The sequence below is a fragment of the Rhamphochromis longiceps genome, linkage group LG23 (assembly GCF_057381845.1).
Source record: "Rhamphochromis longiceps isolate RC_006_pf linkage group LG23, R_longiceps_female_GT1.1, whole genome shotgun sequence".
Classification (NCBI taxonomy): domain Eukaryota; kingdom Metazoa; phylum Chordata; class Actinopteri; order Cichliformes; family Cichlidae; genus Rhamphochromis; species Rhamphochromis longiceps.
Genome location: NC_140578.1, coordinates 35,275,335 through 35,287,633, shown reverse-complemented (window position 1 = coordinate 35,287,633; position 12,299 = coordinate 35,275,335). Strand labels below are relative to the sequence as shown.

General features: G+C 40.5%; 1 protein-coding gene across 2 annotated transcripts; it reads right to left on the bottom strand.

Annotated features, from left to right (window-relative positions):
* Positions 1–337: 337 nt before the first annotated feature.
* Positions 338–10,385, bottom strand: enpp4 (ectonucleotide pyrophosphatase/phosphodiesterase 4). Of its 2 annotated transcripts, XM_085399035.1 has the most exons (9): positions 10,247–10,385; positions 8,519–8,756; positions 5,114–5,407; positions 4,900–5,004; positions 3,519–3,717; positions 3,236–3,415; positions 2,818–3,087; positions 2,540–2,663; positions 338–2,126 (listed from the first exon to the last, which is right to left on the bottom strand). In XM_085399035.1, exons 2-8 carry the CDS (start codon positions 8,753–8,755, stop codon positions 2,560–2,562), a joined length of 1,389 nt encoding a protein of 462 aa, XP_085255161.1. In that variant the 5' UTR covers position 8,756; positions 10,247–10,385; the 3' UTR covers positions 338–2,126; positions 2,540–2,559. The 2 variants fall into 2 exon arrangements, with proteins under 2 accessions (XP_085255161.1, XP_085255160.1); XM_085399034.1 differs by having other exon boundaries at positions 338–2,663.
* Between the last annotated feature and the right edge of the window lie 1,914 nt (positions 10,386–12,299).

Sequence of the window (12,299 nt, the reverse complement as noted above, 5' to 3'; positions counted from 1 at the left end):
CATACCAGTGGCCTGAATTTAACTACAAGTGCACAACTTGCTCTACTTCCTGAGCCACAGCTGCCCACATATGTGCACATTACATAAAGCCATCAGAAATAACTATATGTGCAATATGCAGAAGAGGGAACATCACATGGCAAACTTTACAAAAGTTGGGGTTTCACATTCTAAATGGTTAAAGTATGCAAGCAGCTCTGCACTGAGTGCAAGTTGTATGTTTTTATTCTGTGATGTGGTTATACTCAATAAATCCCTTGAAAAGTACAGAAAATATTTCACCCATTTTCTTTTATTTATATTTTTATATATATATATATATATATATATATATATATATATATATATATATATATATATATATATATATATATATATATATATATATATATATTCTCCATTTAATAAAGAAACAATGAACAAAACAACTGGGACCTTTGGTTTGCAGTAAATCTTACAAGACAAACAAGATAGAAGTTTTTTTTATGTTATTAAATATTCATCTAGTGCTCTGGTGAGGAGGAGCAGTGTGTCACTGATGTTCTTTAAAATTTTGGGGGGGAAACAGGAAAGGTTACAAGCAAAAGAGCAACATTTCCACAAAACATGTGTCATATGGATCCATCCCTCATTGGTTCGAGTCATGTTGTTGAATTTGCCAATAATAGGAGTGTTAAATATCAACAGGCTCATGCTGTGACCTTGAGCGGTGACAGTTTCTGATCCTGCTAACAGGCGTGTGCTCCATCTAATTTCCTTGATCAGGACAGCAGACCTGTGGTTGCTCCCTCTGTGAGCATCAGATTAAATAAAACAGCCTTTGAAATTACTGTTCAACTTTCAAACTACTACCTGAATTTGCGTTTGTACTGTTTCTTAAAAAAAAAAGAAAAAAGTGTGCAGCTAACCTATCTGATGCTAAAAATAACAATTACAGTTTTAATTTTGTAATACAAATCCCTGTGTAAGGAAAAAAAAGACATAAGTGCTGATTATTTCTTTGTGCATCTAACAGTCTTTGGTATCACTCATATACAGGAAGCACAGATGGACCCCTGACACACCCTCATGTAAAGTGAACAACTGGCATAGAAAGCTACTGTGAGGAATTACCTGTAATTCAACAAATTAATATTATTGTACCAATTCAGATTTAAAATTCAGGTTTTGGCATACTTGGGCAAAAAAAAACAAACAAACAAACAAAAAAACAACCACAGAACACCAGATAAAGAAAACTGAAGGTTAATCACAATTAAATCTTTGTCACAGCTGAATTAAATGAGCTAGTGGCTCCCTCTGCTGTTAAAAATGTAACAGCACACAACTTCAAACAACATTACCAAAGAAAAATGGAAAGAAAAGATAAATGAAAGTAGTCAGTAGCTTTTGTCTCTTCTTTGAGAATAATAATAATATCAGACTCATTGTTACCGTCTTCCCACCAAAGACTTCGCCAATATTTCCCCAAAATTTCACAGCTAATCACCACTGGCTTCTTGTCACATGTTCAAGTCCAAGGATTTTTAACAGCAGTAACATTATGAAGACTCAGTAACAACAACAGAATATAGCATTACCCACAGCTGTATTTATACCAGTGCACGGGATCTGCAGACCTGAGGCCTGTATTATTAAGCTAGTTTTCCACACCGGGGATGTCTTTTCATTATCTGGGTTCACTAAACCCGACCTCTGTAATCAGGCTTAGCAGTCACACAAACGTTGTTATCCACGGATTCCCAGTCTAGCTGTGAGCGGATTTTGGAACATAAGACCAATCACCAACGTGGACAGGAAGCAGAGCGGCATATTTTACAATCATAATACCAGACAATTAAAGAGAGGTTAAACATAATACAGGCTAAACTGTTAATGCAGTAGGGAGTGTGTGTAATAAGAAAAGTGCCATGTTTAGTTATGGTATAAAAAGTCCACTCTTGGCCATTTCCTGCATGTCACTACCACTCTGTCTCCCAGCTTTCCTTTCTAGTCTGCACCGTCCCTGGAAAATGTGACTCCTGGATTGAAACCGTTGGCAGCGACCCCGTTCTCACCACCAGCAATGATCTTCCAAGTTCAAATGGTTTGTTGACATCGTCGGAAAGGGACTCTTACAGCATGATCTGAAAGTAGCCAGGCTGGAAGCTGTGTGAACATGCTTGACATTATAATCTTTAAAGGAAAAAAAAAAGATCTCTGGTAAGGTTCTGAGTCTGTTCGCTGAACTCTGAACTCCCTCATATGTTTCTGTCTTTAACCTTTATGTGCTCCCAAGAGCAAAGCCTGGGGAGCAGCTGAAAGACTAGCATGACATATTTATGTCTCATAACACAATCACGTGATAAACTGCACAATTGTACTCTCTTTGCATAATGATGGGGAAGTAAGTGACAGGCCTACTAAATTATACAGATTGCATTTCCTTCCAGGCTTTAGTTGAAGCAGCTTCTTGCTTGCTTTTAGCCTGGATTACATTTTTACATTCTTGTTTTGGGTTGCATTGTGGTCTGCTCTTGATAAATGTGTGGTTCTAAACCTGTTTGCGACACAGTTGGTTTACTCCAACAAGGGGTCGTCGTCATCATCATCATAGTCGACCTGCAGCCTCCGGAAAGGCCGAGGCCCTGATTGGCGGCGAGTGCTCAGAGACCTGAACAAAACTGAGGAGGAGAAAAAAGAAAACAAATCATAGCTTGTTCATCTAATGGAAAGGCTGAGAAAATGTTGGGGGGTTCCACAGGGTTCAAATCTGGGTCCCCTTTTTTCCCCCCACATCAACACAATACAACAAGAAGACACGTTATTCTTACTCACCAGTGATTGTAGTGAGTACCAGCAGGACACCCACCACCAGGCCGATAACCAGGGGAAGATCTACGCAGGTCTCAGCGGCCAACAGGCACCGAGCCTGTGTCAGGGTGCCATTGTTGGGCTGCGCACGCACTGACAGCAGGCGGCACATGAGTGCATAAACATCCACAGTTTCTAAGCTGTTCAGCTGATAACCCTGACGGAAGCCAGGCCCAGTCGCTGCCAGGAAAGGATGCATGCTGGGAAGAGCATTGTCATAGCCATGATCGCCCACTAAAAGGAAACAGGAGTAACAGGAGGATTACCAGGCATTAATATTGTAGGCAGTTAATTCATTGTGCTTTGGCTTTTGTCTTTTAGTCTTAACATGTCAAAAACTCAACATTATTAAAAAAATAAATTAAAATAAAAAAGCACGTACATCTCGGCAACTTGTTCCCCTTCTTCACTATGGTCCAGCCTTCGTCAGCAATCAGTATGATTGGCTGGATGCGCACATTGTTCTGGTAGTGCAGCCTATCAGGAATGGACTTCTTCAAGTATGCCGTCATGTGGGGGTGGCACTTACTTAGCGCATTGAAGACAGCATCAGCTTGATCACCTGGGCAGCAGACACATGGAAAATTGCAACTGGGAGCTCAATGCACAGAATAACAGAGACACAAGTTTCATTATGTAATATGAGATGAGCTTAGCACAGTTACTTTGATTTGGGAAGAGCGCCGCCACAGGTGTGAGGTCCACCAGTGTGTAGTTGTCTTCAGGGAGGCACTCGTCCAGCCGTATGAGGCGATCGGCTGAGCACTGGGCCATCCCGTGGTCACTCGTTATCACCACGTTGATGCGACCCCAGAGGCCGGTCCGATTTAGCTCAGATATCAGCAGGCCGATGTTGTCGTCAACCTAATCGCACACAAGCAGACACAAATGTCTGCATCAAGTAAAAAAAAAAAAAAAAAAAAAAAAAAAAAAAAAAAAAAAAAAAAAGACTTGCACCACTGGAACTAGTCTTTCATTTTAGTGGAGAGACAGTATATCAGAATATTGGTCTGGAGCTCCAGGCAAGATGTGGTGAGGATGATCAAGAGAAAGGTCTCGGATCAGTCCAAAACTACATGGGAGGAGCTTGTTAATGATAACGCACCAGCCTGCATTTGATTGAAATCTTGTTGTGCCTCTGCTCAGAGAAGCCACATGTACAGCTCCGTCTGAAGTTTACCAGTGAACATTTCACTGATTTAGAGAAGGACTGGGAGAAAGCTGTGGTTAGACAAAACCAAAATCAAGCTCTTTGGCATCGACTCAATCCGCCGTGTTTAGAGTAAGAGAAATGTGACCCAATGAATACCAGCCCTACAGTAAAGCGCGGAAATGGAAACATTATGGATTGGGTCTGTTTTTCTGCTGAGAGTGCAGGATGGCTTCACTGCATGTAGGGGCCAATGAATGGGGCCATAAAAAGTGCATGAGTACCTCCTTCCCTCAGCCAGAACACAAAGGATAGGTCATGGATGGGTCTTCCAGCATGACAATGACCCAAAACATTACACCAAGGCCACAAAGGAGTGGCTAAAGAACCACATTAGGGTCATGGAGTGGCCTAGCTGGTCTCCAGACCTCAGTCGTGCTGCCACTTATAAACTTAAAACTAAAGCTTTAAGTTTATAAGTGGCAGCCAAGAAACCTAAAAGATTTAGAGAGTTTTTGGAAATAATGTGTGTACTCCTAATGTGTGTCCAAACATGGTGACCAACTACAAGAAACGTCTTACAGCTGTGCTTGCTAACAAGGGTTTCTCCTCCAATAATATCAAATTTTTCTGCTTGGTAGCCAATTATTTCACTCATCAGTTTATAACTTTTATGTATTAGGTTTCAGGATTTTTGGCTGATATTTTGTCTTTCTGCATTAAAATGAAACGACCACAAAAATTACAGACTCTTCATTTGTTTTTAAGTGAGCAAACTTACAAATTCAACAGAGGACCCAGTAATTATTTCCTCCACTGTACATGCAGGTTTGCTGTAGCAGTATGACAACCTAGTAAGCTTGTTTGAGCATTTGAATATAACCAAATGACTGTACCTCCTTCAGCGCTTTGCCCATGGCGGTGGTGTTGTCAGGGCCGAACGTGTGACCTGATTTGTCCGGCTCCTCCCAGTAGAGAGCTGCAAACTTCACTCGTTGTTCCTGGTGGGATTATAAAAATCATAAACAATGTCAAACCTTCCAGCTTTTCCAAATTAGACCATCTCCACAAAGCGCCACAAATAGGAACGTAGAGACATGATATTTCTACCGTTGCATTTCCTAACAGCCAGTTTGTCACATTCCCCAGTCGTTCCTGGAATGTTACATGGCGGTTGTAGGGAAAGAAGTGTGTAGGTGTGCGGTTCCTGATGGTCACGTCGGAGCCGGGCCACATCATGGCTGCAGTGCTGTAGCCGGAGTCCAGCGCGGTGATCCAGAGGGGCTCCGCCCCATTCCACCACAGCGGGTCGGTGTCGTTGCTAACGCTGAAGTGCTTCTTGCTGATGGGATCATACATTCTACTGGCCAGGATACCATGAGACTCTGCATAAAGCCCTGTAACCTGCAGAGGTAACAATAATAAAAACAATAATATTATACTGTCTATGTGATTTTGTTCTATTATCTAGCTTTAAGAGACTTGATTACTCAAGCATGAAAAGCAGCTTCCAAAATGTTAAAAGGTGAATGCAATGATGAAAGTTTTGGGAACCCAGTTAACTGAATTTTGATTTGATTTGAATGTCTGCACCATCAGAATGCAAAGAGCTTGTTCCTAGAAGTGGATCTTGATGCATTGCTTGGAAGTCTTTAGCAATAGGACAAGTGGTATAAACCAAGAACAAATCATATGCAAAGAATGATGTGCAGCCAAGCAACAAAACTGCACTGAAAATACAGTCCCCAGTTTAATTTAGCACTAGGTTTTTATACAGCTCCTTACCTGGATATGAAAGCAGTGTTATGCTTACTTCACAGTGCAATAAAAACATTTTTGTCCAAAAAAATAAATGAATGATCATGACAAATAGCCATCATCACAGTACTGATCAAAAACAATCGTGTAGCACTAATATCACACTTTGAAATTGATTTTTTTTTTTTATATTTCCTTTTAAATCTGACGGACAGTAACAAACTTCAATGACAATATCACATTTACAAGGCTTTTACGGGAAAATTGAAAATCTTGTGTGATTTAAAAAAAATAAATATATAAAAGACCCAGTGAAACATTTTGCAGCTAATGACAATTAATAATTAGAATAATTATTAAAAAAAGACCCAACTCTTAAACCTGCGTTCTTGCTGTTGGCCACCTGGGGGCAACCCATATGGTAGAATAATAGCCCTCTTAATTGTGTTCTTTATTTGTAATCAGAAAGGCAGATTAAAAGGAGTTTACTCATCAGCTAATGACTTGTCAATCACAGGTGTTCAGCATCTCCCAACTCAAGTCACTATGTCCATCTTTTATATACAGTCTATGGTTCTGACCAAGTCAATGTTTTGGTGTAACTTTTCACTCTAGAGATACTCCAGCTCAACAAAAGCTCTGGGCCCTATTTCAGGAAGCCGGTTTAGTGCAAACTCTGAGTAAGTATACCCTGAGTTAACGAAAACTCTGGGTTTTCGGTTTCACAAAGCGAGTTTAGATTAATTCTGAGCGAGTTACTATGACGACACACTCCGTGAAGCTAACCTGCCCCCTAGCAGGTTTACTTCAACTAACCCTAACTTTCTCCGCCTCTTTGTCGGAAACCTGACTGTAGGAAGTGTCAGACATGGCGTGTCCCTTCCTTGAAGAGCCAGTAGATGTTGAGGCCCAAATTCTCCGCAGAGCTCTCCGCCGGGAGAGAGTGATTAGAGCGCGTTCGGACATTTTATCATTTCCTGATGATTTCCTGTGTGAACGTTACCGTTTTTCAGCACAATCTACAATTTATTTGAATAACATCTTCAGGCCTAATATTGCTCATGTGACACATCGCGGACATCCTCTCAGTTCTGTACATATTATTTGTATTGCACTTCGGTTTTTTGCAAACGGGAGCTTTCTGTATAATATTGGTGACGCTGAGCACGTTTCCAAGGCTACCGTCTGTCGGGCAGTCAGGAATGTTACAGTTGCACTGAAACGTCTCCTGTACTCGTCTGTGGTGTTCCCCGGTCATAGACCCACAAGATTTATCAAAGAGGGATGCCACAAAATTGCAGGTATCAGGATGAACAAAACTTAATTCATGATGTGGTGATACTTGGACTACTACTTAAATTTTACATTTATTTTCACGGTTCCCAGGCGTGATTGGCTGTATAGATGGCACTCACATTCCAATCATTGCTCCTTCAGTAAATGAAGGAGACTATGTGAACAGGAAGTCTTTCCACAGCATTAATGTACAGGTACATAGTTCCCTGTAGCATTTCAAACTAACAAATTATTTCATTATAGTAATGGATGCTAATTTGTGTTCTCTGCACTGTGAAGATCATATGTGATGCTGCCAACATTATCACAAATGTGGAAGCCAACTGCTCAGCCTCTGTGAGTGGTGGTGGTGGAGGACCCCCACCTGTTTTTCAGGCCTCCGCTTTTTTTCTGTTGAGCATACAGAGTAAGCAAATATGTACTTGTAATGTGCACAGATAATTTCAATAAGTGCTTACAGAGGGGAAATTAATGTAGCCTCTAACTGCAATCGATTTACATAGGACAAACAGACCAAGCACTATGGCTCATAATACAATTACACCTTACCTGTTTGGACTATATTTTTATATTTCATTTTTACTTGCTGCCAGGAACGTTTGGGGCCTGTTGGGTTGCACCTGCGCTCACATCACATCACAAAATAAAATGTATGAAATAAAAAATAAAATAAAATATAATAAAATAACGTGTTAAATGGGTGGAAATCCCTAGATCAATGTTTAAATTAACACTCACGCATTGACTCTGTCGGCTATGTTTTGCCATGCATGCTCCCTTTCTTTTGCAGCTGAGGCTGTGTTACTTTTTTTCCGCAAAATTTGCATGTTATCGCCCACCCCCGTGACATCACGCTCCAAAGCCCTATACTGCCATCAGAATTTCGGCCTCAAGCGCTGTAAAATACATTGACCGCGCCTTCTTTCCCTCCGTCTCCATGGTGACTCGCTTAATCTGTGCTCCACTAATCAGGGCTTTATGCATCCCCGTGCGCGCGCTTAACTTGGGGTTAAAGCAACTCCACGTTGATTGAACTACTTGTTATCAGCCTTTCTGAAACCGAATATTCCGAGTTGGACAGTTCGGGGTTACTCAACCCTGAGTATCGTTTTTCACTCTGAGTTTTCTAAACCGGCTTCCTGAAATAGGGCCCTGTTCTTTCTTTTTAATGCATGCTTACAGACTAAATAAACAGGAGGAAACGACTAGTGAATCTGATGAAAGATGAAAGCAGTGAGGCTTTTGGTTTTTTTCTTGGAAATCCTGAGTGCTGTCGCCTCTGGGTTAAACGGTAGCGAAAGAAAGGCTGTGGGTTTTGAGGCAACGTGTTTTTCAGAGAAGAACCTGCTTATTTCTTGCATCAAATTCAAAGGAAGGAAATGTTTTCAGACCAGAATTAGACACAGCTATCAGACAGATCATCTTCCAAACACACACGCACACAAACAAAAGCAGGCTTACCAGACTGTAATGGTTTGGAAACGTCTTGGTGATGAAGACATTAGTGAGCTGCTCCACCAGGACCCCCTGGCTGTACAGGAGCTTCAGGTTCGGCATGGGGAACCTCTTCAGGTAGTCAGCTCGAAACCCATCAAATGACACCAGCAGCAGCGGCGGCGGTTCCTGCTGGGTGGTGGTATTTTCTGTGGCCCAAACGCCAACACCACAAAGGAAAGCCAGCACCAATTGAAACAACATCCTGAAAATGTGTCAGACAAAAAACAGAAACCTGAAATACTCGAACCAAGCTGAGAGGGGTTTTAATTTCACATTGCTAAGCTAAAGGTTACAGTGTGCCAGCCTGAAAATCCCACCTGCAGGAAATTAATCTGCTTTCAGGATAAAGATACAAAAAAGGCTAAATAAATGAGATCGGCTTACACCGGGTATGATTTCCCTAGGTGTAAGTCTCACATAGATAAAGAAAATGAATATTCTCAAAATACCAGAATCATTCTTTGGCCCTTCACTTTTACTTTATAGGAAGTGAAACTTATAGTTGTTGGCTTTGCAGTCAAAGAAAGCCGGAAAACTCCAACCAGCTACAAATACCAGTCGCCAGAAACCGTAAGAATCTTTTAACACGCTGTGACCACGGTCTAAACCAGCTTTAAGCTGGAAGGTTTGTTCTTCCTGCAAGTTTGCACGCGGATAAACAGGATGTGTTTTGTGCAAACAAAGTCAATAAGTGGCTCAAGTGACATAAGAGTATGTCACAGTGGTGGAAGAACTGGCTTGAACAGAGGCTCAGAGTGAGCCAAGTGAGGGGTGAGGATTATTTCTGCATGTATACAGTTACATTGGTGGATGCTCATAATGGACAAGGCCAAATTTTTAATGAATGACGAGTAGAAGTGATCACTGAGAGTCAGAAGCTCAGGTTGTAGCCTGCCATAAGCTCTTCACTTTAGACAGTTTGTTTTGGGGGGTTTGCAACCCAATTTTGGTCTGTATGACATCAATAAGAGCAGATACCACAAATAAGGCCATCTTTCACACCACCCACCTGCTTCATCTGTTTAGGCACAGGTAACCATCAGAACATCGGCCTAAAGAACAGCTCGTTTCAGACAGAAGATAAACTGTCTGAAACAAGCTCAGAATCACACAAACAAGGATTATTTTGAACGGTTACTCATGAGTCTCCTCACTGGGACCAGTTTCTCCGGTGCTTTCTTCCTATTCACAACTTTGCCATTTACGTTCGATTTTATTTTATCAGTGCATGGAGTAGTGCGGCAAAGACAACACAATTAATAAATTTATAAAAATAAAATTATACCTTATTCATTAATTTAACTATTTATTTTAAAGACATTTTGTTTTATTCATACACTACCTAGTTACATTTCATATACGTGTTGGAGGAAGTACTGAAGTGACACCAAGGACTTCCAGCGAAAAGCCTTGGCTTTCACAGTCTGAGAAATAAACACAACAAGGAAGTCGCCGTTCTTAAAGGGAAAATATCGACACAGCTCTACTTATAACACAGCGAATAAACACTGAAAATCATGCAAAAACTCGTGTTTTCTAGTGGCAGATTGGAAATACAAAAAGTCTTGGGTCACCCGACCAAGAAAATTTTTATTTTCACTTTCCGCAGGGCGCGTGTTAGCAGTTCGTATACCAAGTTAGCTTGCCAATGTCACAGCGTTCCCCCAACAACAGTCCGTTTAAACACGTTACCTGCCCTGGCAGAGCTGACGGATAATTGTGCTCCAAACAGCGCCTCTGAACACCTTTCCCCCTATCTTCGCAGCAACATCACCGGTGGACTTTCACAAAACACACAAACAAACGCTGCTGAGACGCTGTCTAGTTGGCTAATATCAATCTCACTCAGTTCCGGTGAGAAATTCCAAAATAAATCGCGGCTCTAACGGCGATATAAAAAAAAATGCAATTCTTTGGCGTCTGGTAGTTTCGTTTGCTATTTTAATGCCAACTTAATTGTTTTTTTATAATTAATAAATGCTATATTTGCACAAATTGGTTTATTCATAGAGCGTTAAAATGTAGTGCTTTAATTTTGAAATAAACCTTTCGCTATTTGCTTTTGTTGTAGCAAACTTGACGTACCGGTCGATTGATGCCATGACCAGGGAAAAATTACACATCTTCTCTTCTTTCGGCTACTACCTATAGGGATCGCTAAAGAGGAACATCTGCTTAGTGGCGTGCAATGCTGCAATTTTTGGTATCGATTCACTTTCAAATATTGCAGATACTAACACAGATACCAATATTTTAAAGGCAGCTTATGATAATATAGATCAATCAAGTGGACCAATATGGCATTGCCATAATTTCTCCACTTAAAAAATAAATCTGTTGGGCATCTTTCCTTCCCTTCTGACAACAGTTCTGATTGCTAAAGTACTGAACGGGACAGGCAAGAAAAATAAATAAATAAAATAAAAATAAAGGATATATGTAGGAAAGAGTGGTGTGTCATGACTTATGAGATGAATCTGAACACATTATATTGACCACTAAATTACTGTGAACTTTATTTTTTTCAGAATAAGTAGGTAACATGGTAAAACAAGTTCATGGTGTTGTCACAATAGAGAATTTCCTGCAGATCAAAAAGAAGAGTGGCCCAAGTTGTATGCAGTTTTTAGTAAATCTGTTTAAAAAAAACAACTGAGATAATATTTTCCAACATGATGCCCCTCAAGGTAACATTTTAGCCGTGCGTTGGAATTTCCCTTGACATTTCTGATGATGGAAATTCCCTGTTTGGACCGTTAAACCCACAAAGAAAGCCGTGTAGATTTGTATGCACAAATTTGTGCATATCAGAGTGGAAAAAAGTAGGTTGTACACCAGTTTTAGTGAGATGAGAGTTTGAAAGTTAAACCAAAAAAAGTGTAATCTTTCATTTAACAGGTGAAATTATGAGAGTTTATAGGATCCAGTTTACTTTTTTGTCCTGCAGGTTTCACCTAAAATATTATTTGATATTAAATCTAAAACACACTTTTGCTTTAAGCAGCTGGGTAAAAAGTATTTTAAAATAAATAAAATTCAATTTTTTTCCATCACCAATGTGATCCATAAGCTGAAAATTTGGCCTATCTCAGCCCGGTGCGCAATGTGTCCTTAAGAAATTTAAGGAAACTAAGTGGATGAGAAAAGAAGAAGTGGCGGATCTATAAATGTATCTACAGCAAATGATGAGTATCTGACAGTCATATCCTTAAGACCCAACAAATGCATCTGGCCCTAGTTACTCTTCACCGAAGCCACATGAGAAATGTCTTCAGCAGTGTTACTTTAGATTAGTAACTTAGTTACATTACTAGTTACTTCTATCAAAAGTAACTCAGTTACTTCAAGTTACTCGTTACTTTCAGAGTAACTAGTTACTAGGGAAAGTAACTTTGGTTTAACTCAGAATTCTCTTGTTAATGTGTTGCTTCCGTAACTGGATACCCAGCAAGAGTGCCAGTCTTCTAGCTTGCTTACTTGCCACAAGTGCACTGTGCCACCTACCAATAGAAAGGAAAAAATAATGTGCACATTTCCACGAGAGAAATCCCACGCCTGATTCTATCCTAGCCATTCTATCCTCGCTTTTTACATCCAACACAAAAACTGCAGTCGTGGTGCTTTCGATTGTACTCAGAACTCGGAAATTCTGCCTTCTGAATAGGAAGATGTAGGTAACACCAGACTGCAGATGAGCTGCTTACAGGGCTGGACAAGGACAAAAAAATCGTCCCGGGCATTTTGA